Source organism: Penicilliopsis zonata, assembly GCF_001890105.1.
Source record: "Penicilliopsis zonata CBS 506.65 unplaced genomic scaffold ASPZOscaffold_5, whole genome shotgun sequence".
NCBI classification, from domain to species: Eukaryota; Fungi; Ascomycota; class Eurotiomycetes; order Eurotiales; family Aspergillaceae; genus Penicilliopsis; species Penicilliopsis zonata.
The window spans coordinates 1,123,975-1,143,871 of record NW_019208915.1 but is presented as its reverse complement, the minus strand read 5'-3'; the positions used below and the strand labels follow the sequence as shown (position 1 = coordinate 1,143,871).

Below are 19,897 nucleotides of genomic sequence, written 5' to 3'. Positions count from 1 at the left end.
GATTTTCTGTCCAGAAAGACACCATGAGACTGTTGCAAGGCTCTGCGTGGCTGCTTGCCACCTCGGTTTTTGCAGTGCTGCCCGTGGAAGCTAGCATGTACAAGGCGAAATCGCCTGTGATGCAAGTTGACCACAAGACGTTTGATGAGAAGATTCTCAATTCGAATCATGTATCGGTGAGTGGGTAGTTTTGTTAGTTCGCTTGCAGAGATCTGTTGCTGAGCCCCCCCGTCTGCAGCTCGTAGAGTGAGTCGAATCTTTCTTTCCGTTCATATCGCACTGCCCTCTCACCGCGTTGTTCAGGTTTTACGCTCCTTGGTGTGGATATTGCAAAAAGTTGAAGTCGATTTATGAGAAGACTGCAAAGGCTCTGGATGGACTGGCCAATGTCGCCGCGGTCAACTGTGACGAGGATGCGAATAAACCGCTGTGCAGCCAGATGGGAGTTCAGGGATTCCCAACCCTGAAGATCGTGGTGCCCTCCAAGACTCCCGGAAAGCCTCGCATCGAGGATTACAATGGAGCGCGAAGCACGAAGCTCTTCGTCGACGCGGTCACCGACAAGATTCCGAACCACTCCAAGAAACTCACTGATTCGACAGCGGAACAATGGCTCCAGGAAGACAAGGACACCCCCAAGGTGCTTGTGTTTACTGAGAAAGGCTCCACGCCCGCGATGGTGCGTGCCTTGGCCATCGATTTCAAAGGTCAAATCAAGTTTGGCCATATCCGTGACACTGAAAAAGCCCTCGTGCGCCACTACAACATCAAGAAGTTCCCCACCGTGCTTCTTCTCCCAGGAGGTGACCAGAAACCCATTTATCACACGGGAGAATTGACAAAGAAAGCCATCACCGAATTCCTGTCCCAGGTGGCTTCTCCCAATCCGATTGAATCACCAGCTGCTGCTGCTGCCGCCCCTGAATTCAAGCCCGCTCAGGTCCCTGTTGAGGTGACCCCGATCGCTACGCTGGCCACTGCTGAAGCTCTTGAGTCGGCGTGTCTTACTTCCTCGTCCGGCACCTGCATTCTTGCCCTTCTCCCGGCTTCCATTGAAGGCGATGCGGATCAGTCAGATGCCACCAAGGAGGCCCTCGCCAGTCTGGCGGACGTCTCCCACAAGTACAATTTGCGCCAAAGCAAACATTTCCCATACTACGCTGTTCCGGCCATCAATGCCGGCGCCAAGGCCCTACAAGAAGGCCTAGGCTTGTCGACAGAGGAGGCAGAGATTCAAATCATTGCCCTGAACGGTCGTCGTGGCTGGTGGAGGAAGTACGAAGTCACGGGATCTTCCCCGTACAATGTCGCTGCCGTTGAGGCATGGATCGATGCCATCCGGCTGGGCGAGGGTTCAAAGGAGAAGCTGCCAGAGGATATCCTCGCTGCTGGAGCGGAGGACTCGCACGATGAACTGTAACTTGTTCCTTTTTTCAAAGCTTAGAAGATAATCTGCCTGCCTGCTGTCTTCTCAACCCAGGCATATACAGATGGAATGAATTGTAAAATATACCATTTATGAAATACTTTTTTTCTTCCTCTTCTCGTAGTCAGCTTTACGCGAACATATCATCTTATATACAGAATAATATAGTCTCCGTAGGGGGAAAAAAAAGGAATCAACACAACCGGCAACACCGTATCACCCATGCAAGGAATACATCCATCAATTCAAGGACAGATCTATAGGACTTTTTTTTGGGGATTTTAAACATCTACTTCTTCTGTCTTCCCTCGGTTCCCTTCTTGATGATCTTCTGTCTCTTGGAATCGACCTCCTTGTCGTAGATCTCCCGAGCCGACTCGCCCTTCTTGCGCTTAGAGGATTTGGCAGACTTGATGCTGACCGTTGAGCCGCCACCCTTGCGGATCTGCTCTTCGGCTGTTTCCCATGCGACGGAACCGTTGTCAATTTCGTATCTGGAGGCTATAAATCAGTTATTGTCATTCAAGCGTATATACATATACATATATACATATATACGTGGATCGAATTTCAATGGGGCCACTCACTTGTCAAGAGGAAGAGCGTCAATAAGAGCTCGTTGCTTCTCTCTCAGCTCTGCATCCACCTGTTGTCCGCCTTCGTGAAGCTCGTCCTCAAGGCTAGTATCGAGGGGCTTGAACCGTTCGTCGACAACGTCGTCGTGTGCTCCTGTGGAGGCCTCGGTCATGGGAACTTTTTCCGCGGGGAGGGTCTCGGCGACCGCGCCCTCGATGAGAGAGCGGAAGTGCGTGGAGAGCTTGCGGATGATCTTCAGGAACATGGCGAGAAGCTGCGACGCGGGCAGGTTCAGCTCCTTCTCCACGTCCTCGAGCTTCTTCCGCTGCAGCCCAATGGCGAGCAGGATGGATTGCTGGACGCCCGACAAGTTGATCTTGCCAGTGAGACGGCCGTTGAAGTAATACTCTGCAATCATGGGCACCATGTCTAGGATCACGTGGTAGTCGAGGAGGTTGTTGGCGTAGCTGTCGAGTCGTTTGAGATCAAAGGGAGAGAAGGTGGCGTCGAGATCGGCCTTTCGCAGCACCAGGGGAGCAAAGGAGGGATCGGATTTAGCGCCCATGTTGGCTGACTCGCAGATGCTCAGAGAGAGCACGGACGGGAACTCGCGGAACTGGTAGGACAGCAGACTCAGGAATCGCTTGTGGAAATCCCGAGAGAAGGCGCCCAGCCAGCTGACGTCGTTGGAGCCGGTGGATAGCGTCCGTAGCATAACGCACGAGTGCTCGCCAGTTAGATCATTCGGGGTTTGCCGAAGATACACAGGTGCAAACGACGAACGCTTCCAGAACTTGTGCAGCGAGGGAGTCAGACCATAACTGACACCGATATAGTCGAGCGAATTCGGACGACGCTCAGAAAGCTTTCCGAACAGTGGCGGCATGGCCCGAATGTCTCGTACTTGAATATTGTCGTCGAGGAGGCTGGAGTTGGCTAATTCCTCGTCGGTGACACGGAGCATCTCCTCCTGGGACTCAACGTTGTCCTCGGACAAGCTCGTGAATTTACCCTCGAAGAAATCAATCAAAAGCTCGAGCGCTCGCGAGCCATAACCCATGTTGAGATACTCCGGGTTGGTCGCGATACGGACCACACGGGCACCCGAGAGACCAGCAAAGTCCTCGTCTTGGAACTGCTGACTGACCAGCCAAGGGATCAGGTCCCCGCCGGCGCGTTGGCCTCGACTCAGGCTGTTCAGGACACTCTGCCGGCTGATGCGACCTTCAAGGGCGACCTGGACGACACAAAGAGGCTCCGGCAGTTTGGTGGCTTCTTCGTCAACGGGCGGAACAAGAACGAAAAGCTGATGGGCCGGGGCATCGCTCATCAGTTGTAAATCGTTTGGCGTGTTCTTATAGTGACTGGCGACGTACAGAGCCATCATCTGCTGGAGGAACTTCTCCGAGACAGGGTGGAAGGAGAAAAGGGTGTCGCGATTGACCTGGAGAAGCTCACACTGTGAGGGGTGTGGGCAGCCCTGGGTGTTCATCTTGGACTTGGGCAGAGTAGCGTCTAGGCACAGGACTTTGTTCAGCCACTTCTCGACGGAGTCACCAGGGGCATATCGGATCGGCTCCGCCAGGGTGATTTCCCTCAATGATCGTCCACCGAGATGCTTGTCTGTACTCTTGGCAGCTTTGCCCGTTGATCGGTCCGCAATATCCGTGTCTTCCGCCCCGGGGACCTTCAAGCCTCCCCTGGATTGCTCTCGGAGCTGCTGGATCAGTTTCAGGGACAGAGACCTGCCCGTTCCCTCGTAACCGTTGATTGTGGACGCCATGAACACCAGGTAGGGTCCCATCAATTTGCGGACCAGAGGAAGCGGGATGGCCGCGGCCTCGTCAATAACCAAAAGCTCTGCTTGTCCCAAAACATGAGCATCCTGAGGCTGAATGTACTGGATGGTCTGGCGGTGTTGGCGGTGGACATTGACCCTGACAATGGCCTTGTTGAAGTCTGGATTCGTCGACTGGAGGATGGTGTAGTCCACATGGTCAAGATATCCCAGGGCGTCGAACCCTTTGAAAACGAATTCAAAGAGGGTCTTCAAGTTTTCCGGACTGGGGGAGGTGATGAAGATGTTACTATAGCCGTGGGCAATTGCAGCAGCAATAGCCACACCCAGAGCGGCCGACTTTCCTCGACCTCTGCCGGCGGTTAAGGTGACTGTGCTCCGCAAAGTCTTTTCGGCGATGGCATCGACAAAGGTAAGAAGAGACTTTGCCTGGTCTACCGTGCGTGCGAGGTTGATCAGCGGACCGACGGGCTGAGAGTCCGCCAGGCTGTCTTTGATTTCCTGCAGCTCCTTCTTTGTGACGGACTTGGACTCGTCCGTCGACTCGGGCGGTGGAAGTGGTTTCACATTCTTGCCGCCGGATATCGGCAAGACATTGAGCTCATCATCGACAACCAAACACGAGTCGCAGCTCCCCAGCGATAGGATAAATCTCTCGTTGAAACGAGCCACGACGTCGTCGTGGGCCTCTGTCCGATATCTCGAGTGGATATCCATGGACAAAGTGTACAGCTGCTTCAAGCTGTTCATGCCCTTCAGAAGCAGAATGACCAGACCACCTCCTTCAACCGTTTCAATTGTGCGTGCCAGCAGGTTCGGGGTAATCGCCTCAAAGTCTTGGAGGATGCACATGCCGTACGTGTTTCCGAGGATCTTCTCGGTCTCCTTGTAGTAGACATAGCGGATTTGGTTCAAAGTGATGAACAGCTCGAACGGATCCTCTTGGTTGGGCTCTCGGATGCCCCGTTTGACCTCCTTCTTGATCCTGGCTTCGCGCTTCTTCCGGTGACTGGTGAACCCCAGCAGATCCTTCTTATACGCCCACAAGACCGATTTGTTCTGCTTCACATCCGCACTGGACATGATATGGTGCAGATACACAATGGCATCCTTCGCCCGGTCCCCGACCACCACGAAGAAGCTCCGTTTCTTCTCCTGGATGCCATTTCGGATGAGCGCCGGAATCCGCGAGTCGATTGCCTTGCGCGGCATCGTCAAGTCGATCGCTTCGAATAGATAACGCTGCAAATAACTTGGTCTCTGAGAAGTGTTTCCCAGACGCACACGGTGATACAGATCACAGTGGCCTCCAAAACTCCCCTGCAAGGCTGGCCGGCTTCTGGTCGTGGGACGAGAGTTGACCTGCTCCTGCCGCCGACTTTTTTTTCTTCTCCGCCAGAACTGCCCACTGCCACCGCCTGCGCTTTCTGCGACCGCCTTCGGGAGCCCTGTTTGTTTGTTTTGCATTCAAATCACGTGCCATCCAAAATCCCCCAATCGCGGCTCCTCTAAAGCGGCGACTGGTCATTTTCCTTTGTGGTTTAGCGTCTGCTGTGATCATACGGATTATATAAGCCAGAGTGTCCCTTCTGAACTGGGACTGGGAGGCTGTTATTAAGACTCAGTCATTCAGTTATTCAGCCATTCAGCCATTCAGTCATTCAGTCTCCAGCAATTGGTGAGAGGCAAATACAATGAGATGAATCCACCCCTCTCTCCCAATCTTCAATGCTATCTTCTTAATTAATCCCGTCTATCTTAGCCCAGGTTTAGAGTGGAGCAATCCCTGTATTAAAACTCCTCGGTTCAACTGGGCTGGAGGCCTAGGCCAGGCGTCGCGCAGCCCCTGCCCATAAGGAAAAGGGTGCGTCCACACAGTCGTCAGTCCTGGGTGCGACTCTTGTTCGCGGGTTTCCGTTGCGTGAACCGCCAGGAACCTGCCGCGTCGGTCTGGACAATTATGCTGCTTTCAAATCGCAAGCTTTGAGAGCGTTCTCTTGTCTCGTCGAGATTCTAGAGCACGTACGTCACTTTCTTCCCCTGAGCTGAGGCCCTTCCTGTCCCCCCCCCCCCCCCCTGCAGATAACAGGCAATGCAGTTGCTTTTTTCCCCAGACAGTTTTTCTCGGCGGTGTCTTTCTTTCGAGAGCATCGAATGTTCGAACTGTCTGGGGGGGGATATCGTCCTGTTTGATTGTTACGACTCATGGAAATAATGTGGTTCCAGATCGTTCTAGTCCCTGGCAACCGGTCTCTTTCTCAATAATGACTCGCTTTTTCACCGATCTGAGGCTACAGATCTCAGTGGGGTCAGTTGAACCCACGGATTCTCCTTGCTTGAGATTCTAGTCCATCGACCGGTTTGAAATGCTGATTCGCTTTCGTATAGCGCCTTCCTGCTCAGCTCTCTGTTGCTCACGCTCTCTTATGACACCACCTTTGCTTTCGGTGAGCTTGCTGTCTCTCCTATCTCAGAGACTACTCGACCGTTCGCAGCTGACAGGACTGGCTGATAGACCATCCTATCCATTCGATTGTTCTATCATGCTTCATCACAGGTTTAAGTCTTGTCGCCTTCTCCTGCCTTCTCAACCGTGCGCCGAAGCCCGATGGCGACTCGCAGCAGAAATATACCCTTTTGTCCCTCTCAGACCGTTCTGAAACTGCGATAAGCGAACCCCCTCCGGCTCGATTTGGAACAAATCGCGCAAAGACGAGGAATGTAAAGCGAGTCAAGCTCGCCGTGCTGTACTTGATATGTTGCATCAGGGTGGGGATATATCGCGAATTGACCATCAAAGTGGAATGCGCCCCAAAGGGCTATGCGGTAGGTGGATGAAGCAAAGTCTCTCAACTCGTGTGCAAATTCCTTCTAACAGGGAGCTTCGTTTCGGACCTCAGTATGCGATTCCTCTCCTCGTCTCACTGTATGAGTGTTGGTACAACAGTCAAAGCTGCCAGCCGGTCAATCATGACGACGACCAAGATGGGGCCGAGCCCTCGGATAGTGAGCATGGCGCGGCTCGACTTTACGAGAGAATCGGCTATTTTGTGCTCCAGGGCCGGCTGCGCTTCGTAATTGCGGCAGGTCTTCTGTCATTCAGCGGTTTCTTGGCCTCCTCCTTTTACAATGGCTCTCAGTCCACCTTCATTTGCCCAACCTTTTCGAGTCAAGCAGCACACCTGAGAACGCTCAAAGTACTCGCTACTATTCTCGACACTGTGATACTAATTGGCGCCGCTGAGTTATCACGGACTGCTACCCGGTCCCCAGACGCAAGCAGAAAACAGACTATGACTCGATGGGGCCACGGTTGTCTTGTACGTTCAAGTCTGCAAAAGGCAGCTGCCCAAGTCGTATGCTAATCGTTTCTTCCAATAGGTAGTTGCCATGGCTTGGGGAGTAATCGGACTCATCCTCCGCAATCATTCGCTCTATGGACAGGGATTCTTCGTCAACGATACTTCTTACTATCGCAGTGCTGTTGGGCAGGCAGTCCTATTATCGATACTTGTTGTATCCGCCTCCCAACTAGTGAGTGCCTCTTTCTCCCCCCCTCCAAAAAAATCAAAAATTGGCTAAGTTACCTAGATGCCACATTTTGGTCTAGTTGGGATGGTGATACTGGCTGGTTTCATTGGAATCTTCTTTCCAGCCTTGTTGACTATAATCAACAACCAGCAGCCTTTTCCATTCATATCGCCCACCAGCACAGCCCTCTCATTTGTTGCTGCTACACTCGGGCTGTTTTTATATCTGACGGCCAGAGAGGTTTTTGAAGAAGAGCCAGAATCTTTATTAATGGTCAATAAGCTGATCCGATGCTCATTGGGGCTGCTTCTATTTGTCGGACTAGTATTTGCTATACAACATCCCAGCGTAGCCTACCTGCATTCCATTGATCTGCTCATCTACGAAGGCAGGCTTCGACACGATCTGTGGCTCTCTCAAGCCAGAGGTAGCACCAACCTTGAAGAAGCTGTTTTGGAGTACCGGCGGCGATACAATCAACACCCTCCCCCGTGAGTCACAGCCGTTGATGTTGATCTCTTCCCTCGTTGAATCTATATACTAACCCAAGTAGAGGATTCGACAAATGGTACGACTATGCCACATCCCGGTCTTCTGTCGTGATTGACGACTTTGATCAAATCTATCGCGACATTCTTCCATTCCGAGCTCTCAGCCCGGCACGATTGAGGGAACTCACCCACCAGCTTGTCACAAATCCGCTCAACAGCATTGGTGCAATCAGCATCCGAGATGGGAAACCTCGGGTCCAGGAAGGCATTATGCCGACACATAAGTGGATGGTGTCGGGGGCAGCAGAGATGATTGAGAAGTTCTCAGAACACCTTCCGGATATGGACCTGGCATTCAACCTAGATGATGAGCCGCGAATCGCTGTTCCGTGGGAGACGATCTCAAAATTAAGAAACGACGGAATCCCCCGTGGCGATCTTCCTCCGGATGAGAGTCTACTGAACGGATGGCCCGCAGGCAGAGGGGAAGGTTGGGCTCCAATTGAACCAGCTAACCAGACCACCGATACCGTATTTATAGACGACAGGTTCAATGGCGCATATGACCGCTACGTGAGTGCGGTCTGTCCTCCTTCATCCAAGGCTCGCTCCCAGCGATTCTGGGATCGTCATCAACTATGCTTGGATTGTTTGCATCCCCATTCCATGGGCCAGTTTCCTACTGAATGGCATCTGGCGCTTGATACATGCCACCAACCGGACCTGGTGACGCTTCATGGCTTCATGCTCTCACCAACCACACTGAAGGTGAGCCAGGAGTTGGTTCCTCTCTTCAGTCAGAGCAGTATATCTGGGTTCAGTGACATTGTGTACCCAAGTCCATGGAACTACATCGACAAAATCCAGTACGCGCCTTCAGAAGAATACCCGGAGTTGGACTACGGCGCCAAACAGAACAGTCTTTTCTGGATTGGCACCACCACCGAGGGTCTCAGTTCTCAAGGGCAGTGGAAGGGGATGGCGCGTCAGCGCTTCGTCCACCACGTGAACAACAATTCGCTGAACGCCGTCTCTGTGCTCCTTCGCTCGAATAATCGGTCAGACACGTATTCCTACCAGATAATGGATGGCTTGGCTCCGGTCGACCAGCTAGGACTCACCACCTCTGTTCACTTGGTAGACCTGGTGCGGTGTCACGACTGCGAAAGTGAAGAAAAACAGTTTAGCCTCGCACCACCGGTTGACTTCCAGCAGCATTGGAATCACCGCTATTTGTTCGACATGGATGGAGCAGGTTTCAGCGGACGGTTTCTCCCCTTCCTGCAAAGTAACAGCCTTCCCTTCAGGACTGGCGTCTTCCGCCAATGGCTGGATTCTCGGGTCACTGCCTGGCTTCATTTTGTCCCTATCGATCTCCGCTTCCATGGCTTGTGGAGCACACTGGCCTATTTTGCCGGCACGAACATCACCAAGGCCGGTAAACCCCTAGTGCTGATGGAACCGCACGATCTCCAGGGAAAATGGATTGCTGATCAAGGCCGGGAATGGGCCGAGGCTACCTTGCGCAAAGAGGACATGGAGATCTATTTCTTCCGTCTGCTTCTTGAATGGGCTCGCCTGACCGATGACCGGCGTGACATCCTTGGATTCAAACTGGAATGAGCTTGTTACGATTATGACAGGGCTTCTTGGGAGGGGGGCGTTTTTATCGCTTGTTTTCGTGGTTATGCTATCTATCCCCTCTCACCCTTTACGCTGAGTTTATATGTATCTGACGACATTTGGCTTTGATTGCACATACCCCCCTTTTGTTTTTCTCTTTCGATTCTATGAAAACGCTACCTTCGAAGACTCAATATTCCCCCTTTCTATTTTCCGAAGTAATTATTTATCTTTTCGGCCGCACGCGCCATGGAGATCGGAGGGGTGCGGCCGATGCCGTAATATCGGAACTCCCCTATCAGCCCAGCAAAGAAGAAAAAAGCAAAGTGGAAGGCTGCGCAAATTCCTGCTGAACCATGGACATCCTTGCCTGGCACATGGTTTATGCCATTCACTATGCAGGTACTCGGCAATAAGTTCATTTTGGCCTGGCTTGTAATCGTTTTCGAGGAGGGATGACCCAGCGTGGCATTGGCTGGTGGAAACCATCTATCTATCCATCAATAATTTCATATCCTTGATAACCGATATCAGATCGATTGGTTCTTCTCCAGCTTTGGGGAAAGGTCTATATGATGGCCGGCACGCTATGGGAAGATTCCATCCAAGATCAAAACGCCCCTTTCGCTGGCCGCGGAAGAGGATCTTGTTGATCAACATCATGGAGAACGACATGAGGGAATCATTTGTTTGGTTTGGAGTGACAAGCTTTGTCGTCTTGTGGCGGTGGTAAGCATCATATCACCGAAATCGTGGATGTATGTCAAAAGTCTCACCGGGATAGTGTCTCCCGTGTCATCCTGCTGGGGGGATTGCGGCACCTGTTACTTGAAGACTATCTGATGGCTCTGACTTTTGTAAGGAGATTGATTCCCCTTGTAAGATCTGGCCATGCAGCCGATAATGGACTGATGGAATCCAGGCCATCTATATCAATTTCATCGTCTGGGTTGATATCCAGACCAAGTATCCCAAGACGAACGTACTCCCGCCGACAGGGACAAAGGGGATGACGGCGCATGAGATCCACGACCGCGCCTGGGGCAGCGTTGCTACCTTTGTCATCGAGCAGTCGATGATTATGATTCAGTGGGGGTGTAAGGCCTGCATGATGATCGTCTATTATCGACTGACGTGAGGATCCCAACCCCCTCCCTTTCCCGGCTCGCGTTGATGCTAGCATATTTTTAGGTGCGGACTGAAGGATCAGATCTTCGTCAAGATCCTCATGGGCTATACTGCACTTGGATTCGTCGTTGTTCAGATCTGTTGGTATGGCGTCTGGTGTCGTCCGTTCACCAACTACTTTGCCGTCAAGGGAGATAACTCCAGTATGTGTGCTCCTTTGTGTTTTCGCCATTCGACAGTAAAGAGGTGCAGCTTTCTCATGCTTGAGCCAGAACAGTGCGAGACAGCCAACAACCACCTGATCATGTCGTATGTGTTCAACGTGTCGTCGGACCTAGCCATGCTCCTGATCCCAATTCCTCTATTTCTGCGCCTGCAATTACTCTGGACCAAGTAAGCTGAAGCTGAAGCAGTATGGCACCGCCTTTTACCATCGCTAACTAAGCAGGAAACTCGCATTATGCGTTGTCTTCAGCCTGGGAATTTTCGTGGTAAGCCGGTCCAAGATAGAACATACCTTCGTACATCACCCACTCAACCCCCCCCCCCCTTTTTTTTTTCTTCAGGTCGTCGCCGCAACTCTGAGTCGATACTACTGCTTCTCCCACCCCACAAGCATCCTCTGGGTATACTGGTATGTCCGTGAGGCCAGCACCGCGCTGATAGTCACCAACATCCCGAACTGTTATACGCTTATCCGCAAGATTCTGAGCCTGGACGGATTCACCATCTTTGGCACGTACGTCTCTTTCCACCACGGGACGAGACATACAGCGACCATGCCTGCAATCGTGACCTTGAGCGTGAGTCCTACGGGGCCTTACCGGCGACAACAGGAACATGAAGACAGCTGGAGGAGCGAGGGTGGGAAACGCGTCACTGTTGACGAGCACGGATTGGAGATCTGGCAGCATACACAGGTGACGGTAGAGGTTTGAATTGATAGTACCGAGCATTTAATCGAGTACGATTTATCATGTAGTTGAAAAGTTCAATCCATATAAGAGGTCATGTCATCCATAAATTTATGTACGAAGGGTTGATGATACAATACAAGGCCTATCCATATCCATGTTCATATCCATGTTCAGATCCAATGTGCATCCACATCCATCGTCAAGTCGACAGTCATTGTCATTCTAGAAGTGACCGTGACCGTGGCCATGTCCATAGCCGCGGCGGGTCTTCCGCATCTTCTGCACGGAAGACCGGCGCAGGGGAGGCTGAATGTCTCTGGGCATGTGAGATCCAGCAGAATAGTCACCGTGGAATTCGCCTTGGAAACCGTGGGAGCCCTGACCCTGACCCTGGCCCTGACCCTGGCCCTGGGAAGCAGGATCAGTCGCCGATGTTGCAGCGGCAGCGGTGGTGGTAGCAGCCGCGGCAGTGACGCTCGGGGCGGAGACAAAGGTGGAGGGGTTGGCAGGGACGGTGGCGGCAGCAGCAGCAGCGGAGGAGGATAGAGCGGCCGAGCCGTAGACGGCGGCGGAGGTGGCGGCGGCGGAGGAGGAGGAGCTGGAGTAGACCTTGAGCGAGTTGATGCTCCAGTAGGTCTCGTTGAAGGCGGAGGGGTAGTTGGCGACGTAGTCGTCGCAGGTGCTGGCGAGGGCGGCGCAGGTGGAGTAGTCGGACCAGACGTCGCCGGCCCAGTCGCCGCAGAAGGTGATGTCAAAGACGATATTTTGGGCCAGGAAGTGCGAGTCGATGTCGCAGTCGCCGGCGAAGCTGGCCTGCGGGGTGCTCCAGGTGGAGGGGTCGGGGCTGCCGGCGGTGATGTCGGACGGGATGCTGCTGGAGGGGAAGTACCAGACACTGATGGCGCTGCTGGTCCATTCCATGGCGTAGACGCCGCCGCCGGCGGCGTTGAAGCCCGTGCCGTACGAGTCGGTCAGCGTCGACTCGATCGCACAGCCCTCGTTGCTGGACTGGCCGGAGGCGTCCACGTAGCAGTTGTCCGAGACGAGTTCACCCGCGAAGCCGCTGTCGACAATGCTGCACCCATCGGAGGTGTGCAGGGTCATCTGGTTCATTGTCTGGGTGTTGACACCCTCGATGATGTCGATCTCCCCGTCGGTGGGCCAGTCGGAGCCGACCATCCAGCTATATAAGCCTAGTTAGATATTTTTCTTCTTTTCAGGGACAGTGAAAAAAAAAAAAAAAAAAAAAAAAAAAAGGCAGATACATACAATGCAGGCCAGGTACCGCAAACACCTCCAGGCATGTGCGCCAGGTCCAGGATGACGAGACCATGGAGGTAAGCCTTGTTGCTGGTGAGGCGGACGCTCTGACGCCCGGAGCTGGAGGCCACATTGGTGCTATCGACGCCAATGTAGACGGTGCCATCGGTGGCGGAGATCAGACCCGCGCTGGAGGCGGTGCTCTGATCGACATAATCGACATAGCCATCGGTAGGATCGGTAGCCTGCAGATCTATCTTTAGCCCCTCTTCTTCTTCTTCTTCTTCTTCTTTCCCCCCTCCAATAACGAATCGAACATACCGTGTAGAAGGTGAAGTCATCAAAGAACGCATCGGTCATGGAGTACTCATCCTCCAAGACATATGTCGCGGCACTGATCGACGTCCAGAGCGCCAGCGACGAAAGGACAGTAGTGGAACGCATCTCGCCGGGAGGATACTACTGTACTGTACGACAAGATAGAACTGAGGTAGATCGAGACGAAGGGATCCCACAAGATCAACTTAAGGAACGAAAGGTCTTCAAGGAATGAAATGGCGGGGCGCCAGGCCAGTTCGCCAAAGAAAAGAACAAAGGAAGGGGGGGGGGGGGGATCTCAGATCTCTCGGAGTGAGGAATCACCACCGTCTCTCACCGGGGCCTGAGATCATTCTTAAATAACAGCGCCGCCATGAGAGAGAGCGAGAGAGAGACCCCGACTGCCGTGGCGCTGGGGGGGTGGTCATAACGGAGGGGCATCGCGGCTGGATGAAACGACCGGCTGATGCAGGCATCTGAGACACAGGCCAATCGCACGGCGCGATACGCCTCTGGGCCAACAACGCGATGGCGATCAAGCTTTGCGATGGGCCTCCCACCGTGACGAGGCTGGAGCGGTTCCTGCGCCTGTTCCTGGCCAGCATGCACAAACCGGTCGTCACTTGTCGGTGTGCGTTGGGCTGGCTATACTCGCCCACCCTTCAGGCGCTGGCTGGGCCCGGCTGGGAGGGGCAAAAGGAATCGAAGGGGAAGAAGAAAAACTAAAAAAAATCTCATCTGGCAAACGCCTCATTATCGTCGGAGGCTCATCCGGTTGGCAGCTGCGTCTGACCGAATCCACATGTCCAAAATCTCTTCCCTCTGCCTGTGATTCTGCCCTGTAACAATAATGGGCGGCGGTTGTACGCCTCGGCTGATGATGCTGCATTAACAGTGAACACCCCGACTCGTCACACGCAGTTGTCAGGGGATGGATTCTGACAAAGAACCGGATTAAAGAAGAAACAGAACAAGGGCGAAGGAAGCAAAAAATAGGGGAGGGGGGGAGAGAGACAGGGAAGTCCTGCAGAAGGATTAAGATTAAGGGAAGCCCAACAGCGGTAGAAGATAAATCGATGAATCAAAAAAAATAGAAAAAATAATAGAGAAATAATAATAATACGCCGTGATAAGAAAGAAACGAGTCCAAGGAACAAAGAAGAAAAAAAAAACGCTATGTACACGTGGGACAGGTCATTTCCACTGCATATCCATCGACCACATCAGCGCCCACCAGACAGGCGCGGTGGAAGAGATGGCGACACGAGAAGACTACCACGGGGCCGACAGAGGCATCGGAAGACATCTCCTGACTGCCACTGCCAAGAGGGAGGGAGGTGTGATCCGGATGGGTTGTCGACGCGGCGGTGGTGGCGACTGCAGCTTTGCCCTTGCCTCCTCCCCTCCGAGACCCGGCGCCGGTGGAGTGCCGGAGAGGATCACGATGAGAGAAAGGCATCGTCGAGGTGGTGGTGGTGGTGGTGGTGGTGGTGGTGGTCTCGGTCTCATCGTGATCGTGGTCGGGGTCGCCATGACCGATCATCCGCCGCTGTCGCTCGTCCTCCTGCCTGCGCTCCCATGCGTTCCAGTGCGCAGGGCCAACGCCCGATCCCCAGATGCGCCGGCGACACAGCTCGCACGCCTGCCCGCGCGGTCGCCAGCCCTGCTGCCGCCGCGCCGTGACCTCGTCGACATGCACGAACAGGTCCTTGTCCAGCATCCCGTGCGCCAGAGCCAGCAGGGTCTTTTCGTAGGCGTACGCCGCGAAGATGGAGCCCAACACCGCGCGCAACTCCATTAACGAGGGCGACCAGGTCGCCGCTCGGCCGAGGAAGGCCCGAAGGATCCGTAGAAACGAGACATCCGTCCGCTCCGTCGACCAAGTCGTCGCCGACATCGCTGCTTCGGTCCCGCTGCCGCGGACCGTGCTGGACAGCAGGGCCGTGAAGACCTGCTGGACCAGCGAACGGACAGACTCGGTCAAGCGAGCTGTGCGGCTGCTGCGGGACTGTTGCATTGTCGGCTGCGTTGCTTCGGCTGCCCTTCCAGACGGAAGATGGCCGAAGACGTTGCTGGCGATCCGCACCACTCCCTCGATCAGATCCAGCCACAGACCCTCGTCAAACGCGAGCGGCTGGTCCAGAACGGCCACCCCGCGCCGGCGCCCATTGAGCGCAACGGCCGTCGGCGGGCTCTTCTTCGCCGTCTTGGTCTGGCCCTGACACAGCCACACGCCCACCCGCGCGTACTTGTTCAGCGAGGCGACCAGGTCCACCATCGCTTCGTCGGCGCTCGCCGAGTCCGGGCTCTCGTCCAGGCTCTGCAGCAGGCCGACCAGGCCGGCCTCGAGCGTGCCCAGGTGGGCAATCAGCCGGTCCATCGCGCCGCGCACCTGGCCCTGTCGCGCGAGCAAGATCACCGCCGCGTCCACCACGCCGCTCTCTTCGATCCACGGCAGTAGTTCCTCGATCCGCACATCGCCCACCTGCAGCGCATCCACAAAGTCCGCCACATGGCCCGGGTTGTACCGACATAACAGTTGTACGTAGCGTTCGATCATCTGTGGGTTGCTGCCTTTCCTCTGGGCACGCGCTGTTGTCTCCGCCGCCGCTGCCGGGGACGGCTCAATCAGGACTGTCAAGTACTGCCATTGCCGGTAGGTATCCGTCTCGAGTGCCGCAAGGAAGGCCTCGTGCGTTTCGGGGGCAAGATCCCGCATGGTGCGAGCCGACCTCGTCACGTCGATCATGGCTAGCTCGCCGGCATGCCTCTTGATCACGTCTATCACGTCCCGTCTTTGCTTCTTGCCCAGTCCGGAGCTAGGACGCAGACAATCCTGCAGCGCGGTAAAGACCGCCTGTTGCTCACGCGGGTCCTCGAGGTAGGTGAGGATCAACTGGGCGTACTGCTTCTCCGACCGGTAGGTCGATTTCAGGATCCGGAAGAACCGGGCTTCTTTGTACAGCGGGATTAGCCCCAGCGTGTCTGGCGGATGATAGATCGAGAGCAGATACTCTGCACTCAATTCGCAGTCCTCGACCATCTCCTCGCTTGGGTACTGGCACAGGCGCACAAGCACCTGGTGCAGCGTGCTGCCGGACAGAAGGATGTATTGAGGGTATTTGGGTAGGTTGCGCGCAATAAACATATCGAGATAAATGGTATCAAGGGGCGTAAAGGAACTCGTCGTCATCACTTGCAGCAAAATGCTCAGAATGTATTGCCGATTCACCGATGCGCCGTGATGCAACGCGTCTTCGTTTTCCTGCTCATTTAAGAATCCGTCTTCGAACGCCTCGTTAAGCATGCTCATGAAACTGGACGTGTTGAATTGCAATATGGTCCGGAGGACGGAGAAAGAGCCACTATCTGGGCGCGGTTGACCTTCCAGACCTGCGGGCTGTCCAGAGAAGATGTAATTATACAACGCCGCCTTGGCTCGACCTGCTTCGCTTTCCTCCATTTCGTTCCCGGTGGGATACACCCGGCCGGTCAGAACAAAGGAGAGGTATGGGAACATCTTCATCGCATTGGTGTGCTGCCTGATCACCTGCAACTGATCGTCGTCGGCGGTGGGCTCGGTCTGCGATGGAATGAGCCTCAAGAGCTCCTCGAGGGGGCTGACGTAGTCTCCAAGAGCGCGGTTCCAGACGTAGATGTACGCGTCGTACAGATTATGCTGCTTACACAGACTTGTGGCCTGGTCGATGTCCATCGTAGTGGTATCCAGAAGGCAAATGATCTCTTCCAAGTGCCCGGCTGTCTGGGTTACTGCAAAATGGCTGACGAGCGCCTTGACAGCAACGGGAGGCAGTGAGCGAACGGTTCCGTCCACGATGTACGCCTCCAGGGCATCCAGAAAGACGCCTGCGCCCTGATTCTCTTCGTAACAATTGAAGACTTCGTCCCATAGAAACTCCCATTCAGCCATGCAGACACAGGCGGAAATGCAAGCCTTGGCTAATTCTTCCAGCTGCTGGTCGCCCAGCCGCGCGTTGCTGGCGGCGACGTTGTGTCCAAAGGCGTATCGGAGTGAGGCCGAGATCATCTCCAATAGTTTCTCGCGCACAATTGGGTGGCGCAGCTCGGCCTCCTCAGGAAGAGCCACGGTGAGCGTCTCCGCGTCGCCTCGGTAGTAAGAGCTTGCCAGTTGGATGGCACCGATGAAGTCTCCCGCCTCCACCAGGGCTAGCAACCGATCCGCCCAGTTCGATAGGCTTCCCACAGAGAGATCATTGTAGCCCAGTAGGAAAAGACGTCCCTTGTAACTGCGGAAGCTCATGTAGAAAGCGTCGGCGACTACCCCATGCATCGACGTGTCCTCCTCATCAAATTGCTCGACCAGGCTATGGAGTTGCGAGGAAAATAGGTCAACGTGGTAGATGTGTCTGAGGATGAGGTCGATCGACTCGGTCACACGCATCGAGTAATCCTCCACGATCAGCAGTTGCTGGGTGATGGTCAAAACCGCCATGACCGACCGACTTAGCCACTGGACGGCAACAATGGCCTCATCCGCCTTCCATCTGCTGCGCGGTTTGAACAGCAGACTAGGAGGTCTATCCTTGTGGCGGGAATCGTCCGGATCGATCGTAGAGACTTCCAATACCGTCAACACGTTGGACCAGCAATACACCAACTTGGTATTGGAGACCTGCGACTCTTTGCCTTTCAACTTGATGGCCGGGAACCAAGCCAATGCTGCAGTCATGGCACTGTGGCTTGCCACCTCCTTGGGGCGTGACGCCTTGTGTTGCGTCTGCGCAACAGGCGTGGTGGACACAATCACTAGGAGGTAGGGTGTGAGCATGGCGACTAAGCCCAGGCTATCGGTCGACTGCTCTACATTGCCCAACGGAAGGGGGGAGAATGCGAGGACAGCGCTCGGCTTTCGTGGTCGACCTAGGTCCCCCATCACCAGAGGATAGCGGCCGAGAATCCGAGTTGTTTTGACCGTACGTCCAACCGCACCCATTCCCCTGGTTGCGAGATGCGAAAAGGCCATACCCCGTTCATCCGCCGACACAAGAGCCGTGCGCCTAGTGCCCAGAAAGCCGATGTGGACCACCGAAACTCCCGATATGTGTCCGTCAGAAGGACGGTTCTCCACTAGGTTGGATGGAATCGGTGGGATATGAAGGAAAGGCTTTGCAGCCCTGGAGATCTCCCAGGTGAAGATGTCGCCTGAAGCATGGCCCACCGCAACGGTTGAGTGGTCGGCCGATAATGCGAGAGATGTTACAGCCCCGGATTCGACAGCTAGGGAGGGAGAAACAATTAGCGGTGCTTTTTTTTTTTCCAACACAGCCTCTGCAAACGTACCCTTTGTGCCCGGTCCTATTATGGTCTTGAGATTCTGTTGGTAATCGAAAACCAACGTGATTCCCTTGGACGTCCCAAAGACAATGCTAGTAGAAACGGTAAAACATGTCGGACGCCCAAAATTCCGTTTTCCCACTTCCGAAAAGGTCTGCCCCCCGATCTTCCTCAGCTTCGTCCATTTGATCACTTCCCAGGGGCCTTGAGGGGTATCGGCTTCGGAATCGATTGTCGCGGGGGAGAGGCGGCTGTTCAGCGACGACTGGCGGGAATGGAAATGCAAGAGGAACGGAGACGCCGAGCGCAAGCCGGTAGGCGACGACGATGACAGTCGTGACTGGAAGCGAAGGTCAAAGGGGCGATGCGACGGGCTGGGCGTGGCTCGGGGAGAGTTTCGAAAAGCCAGCGCACTGCTAGCTGGCGACGATAGAAGAGACCCCTGCCACCGTCAGCAGACTTATCCTGCTATGCTACCGTAGAGCTTGCCAGAAATCACTTACATGAACTGACGGCGTGTCATCTGGTATAGACGCAGTTCCATCAACGCTGCCTGGCGCTCCGACGACCTGCCCTTGCGGCGACAGTGTAGCTTCCTTCTCCTCCCCTCCCGACCCCTTCACAGGGCTGGCCTCACCATTGGGGCCTTGCATCTCCCCATAATCCTCTTCGACAACAGCCAGCCGATCCTTCGCCCCGTCTATCCGTTCACCCTCGTCCGAAACGCCATTCTGACCCTTCGTCAGCTGTTCGGGCTCATCATGGCCCAGATCGAGCTCGTCGTCTCGTAGCCCATCCTCGCTGCCCTCAATCATGGAGCCCATCAGTAGGACCGTCGAATGGACATCGCTTCCCGGGTTTCGAGCTCTTCAAAGCGACTCCAGAGGGGGTCTGGGGCGATTGCGCGGCGCTCCGAAACAGCGGCAGTAGGCGGGGACGGCGGATTGCAGCACAGAAGCCCGAGGCGATTGTCTTGCTGCCGCATTCACACGGCCGGTGGCACTGCGAGACGCTTCCAGCAGCCGGAGAAGGTGCAAACACGAAGACCTGAGCGCTCTAAACGCGTGGGAAGACCGTCGCCAGAGCTGTTTGCCGGTGCAGGTTTGTTGATGGTACGTCGATCGAGGCGTTGAAGGCGGTCAGGCAACGTGACTTGGTTGACGACTGCCTCCCGACGAGACTCTCCCTCCTCCAACTCCCACCACTCTCTCACCAGCGCGTCGATTGTCGATTGGAGATGGTATCTCAGGCAGGCGATGGCCGGTTGGTGAGACAGGATACTTGAATCGATGCAAAGTCGATGGCTCGAGACCCAGGGTCCCAGGTTTAGCTGCCGGCAGAATGGGGGCTCTCTGACTACAGTGGTAGGTGAAGCTCTTCGTTATTGAGAGAGATATAATCCTAGAGCCTCGTGTCTAGAGCTCTAGTCCACTGTTTCTATTAGTTGGTAGCATACGAATACTGATTGCAGTGCGTTGGTGGCAGGTTTGGGGATTCGGCTCTACTGCCCCTC

The 19,897-nt window shown here is 54.6% G+C and overlaps 6 protein-coding genes across 6 annotated transcripts; 3 read left to right on the top strand and 3 right to left on the bottom strand.

Moving 5' to 3' along the window:
- Positions 1-95: 95 nt before the first annotated feature.
- Positions 96-1,420, top strand: ASPZODRAFT_15311 (hypothetical protein; the record flags this gene model as incomplete). The annotated part of the gene is made up of 3 exons (XM_022725937.1): positions 96-176; positions 239-246; positions 304-1,420. 3 exons carry the CDS (start codon positions 96-98, stop codon positions 1,418-1,420), a joined length of 1,206 nt encoding a protein of 401 aa, XP_022582373.1.
- A 114-nt stretch (positions 1,421-1,534) lies between these two features.
- Positions 1,535-5,148, bottom strand: ASPZODRAFT_115075 (hypothetical protein). The gene is made up of 2 exons (XM_022721097.1): positions 2,014-5,148; positions 1,535-1,920 (listed from the first exon to the last, which is right to left on the bottom strand). Exons 1-2 carry the CDS (start codon positions 5,010-5,012, stop codon positions 1,716-1,718), a joined length of 3,204 nt encoding a protein of 1,067 aa, XP_022582372.1. The 5' UTR covers positions 5,013-5,148; the 3' UTR covers positions 1,535-1,715.
- A 916-nt stretch (positions 5,149-6,064) lies between these two features.
- Positions 6,065-9,445, top strand: ASPZODRAFT_151296 (hypothetical protein; the record flags this gene model as incomplete). The annotated part of the gene is made up of 7 exons (XM_022725726.1): positions 6,065-6,108; positions 6,189-6,247; positions 6,316-6,626; positions 6,701-7,120; positions 7,182-7,334; positions 7,392-7,822; positions 7,885-9,445. 7 exons carry the CDS (start codon positions 6,065-6,067, stop codon positions 9,443-9,445), a joined length of 2,979 nt encoding a protein of 992 aa, XP_022582371.1.
- Positions 9,446-10,118: 673 nt separating this feature from the next.
- On the top strand, positions 10,119-11,511 carry ASPZODRAFT_64565 (hypothetical protein; the record flags this gene model as incomplete). The annotated part of the gene is made up of 7 exons (XM_022729246.1): positions 10,119-10,174; positions 10,230-10,302; positions 10,368-10,579; positions 10,637-10,776; positions 10,846-10,966; positions 11,022-11,064; positions 11,140-11,511. The coding sequence occupies 7 exons, from the start codon at positions 10,119-10,121 to the stop codon at positions 11,509-11,511; spliced, it is 1,017 nt and encodes a 338-aa protein (XP_022582370.1).
- Positions 11,512-11,712: 201 nt separating this feature from the next.
- On the bottom strand, positions 11,713-13,194 carry ASPZODRAFT_94799 (hypothetical protein; the record flags this gene model as incomplete). The annotated part of the gene is made up of 3 exons (XM_022730489.1): positions 11,713-12,673; positions 12,760-12,995; positions 13,072-13,194. The coding sequence occupies 3 exons, from the start codon at positions 13,192-13,194 to the stop codon at positions 11,713-11,715; spliced, it is 1,320 nt and encodes a 439-aa protein (XP_022582369.1).
- A 1,048-nt stretch (positions 13,195-14,242) lies between these two features.
- Positions 14,243-19,199, bottom strand: ASPZODRAFT_15305 (hypothetical protein; the record flags this gene model as incomplete). The annotated part of the gene is made up of 3 exons (XM_022725932.1): positions 14,243-18,327; positions 18,391-18,826; positions 18,888-19,199. 3 exons carry the CDS (start codon positions 19,197-19,199, stop codon positions 14,243-14,245), a joined length of 4,833 nt encoding a protein of 1,610 aa, XP_022582368.1.
- Positions 19,200-19,897: the final 698 nt, after the last annotated feature.

Excerpts from the sequence above, each read along its gene's own strand:
- ASPZODRAFT_115075 (XM_022721097.1), bottom strand. The coding sequence starts at position 5,012 with ATGCCGCGCAAGGCAATCGACTCGCGGATTCCGGCGCTCATCCGAAAT. Across the intron at positions 1,921-2,013 it reads GACGCTCTTCCTCTTGACAA|ATACGAAATTGACAACGGTT; the intron begins GTGAGTGGCCCC and ends TATAGCCTCCAG.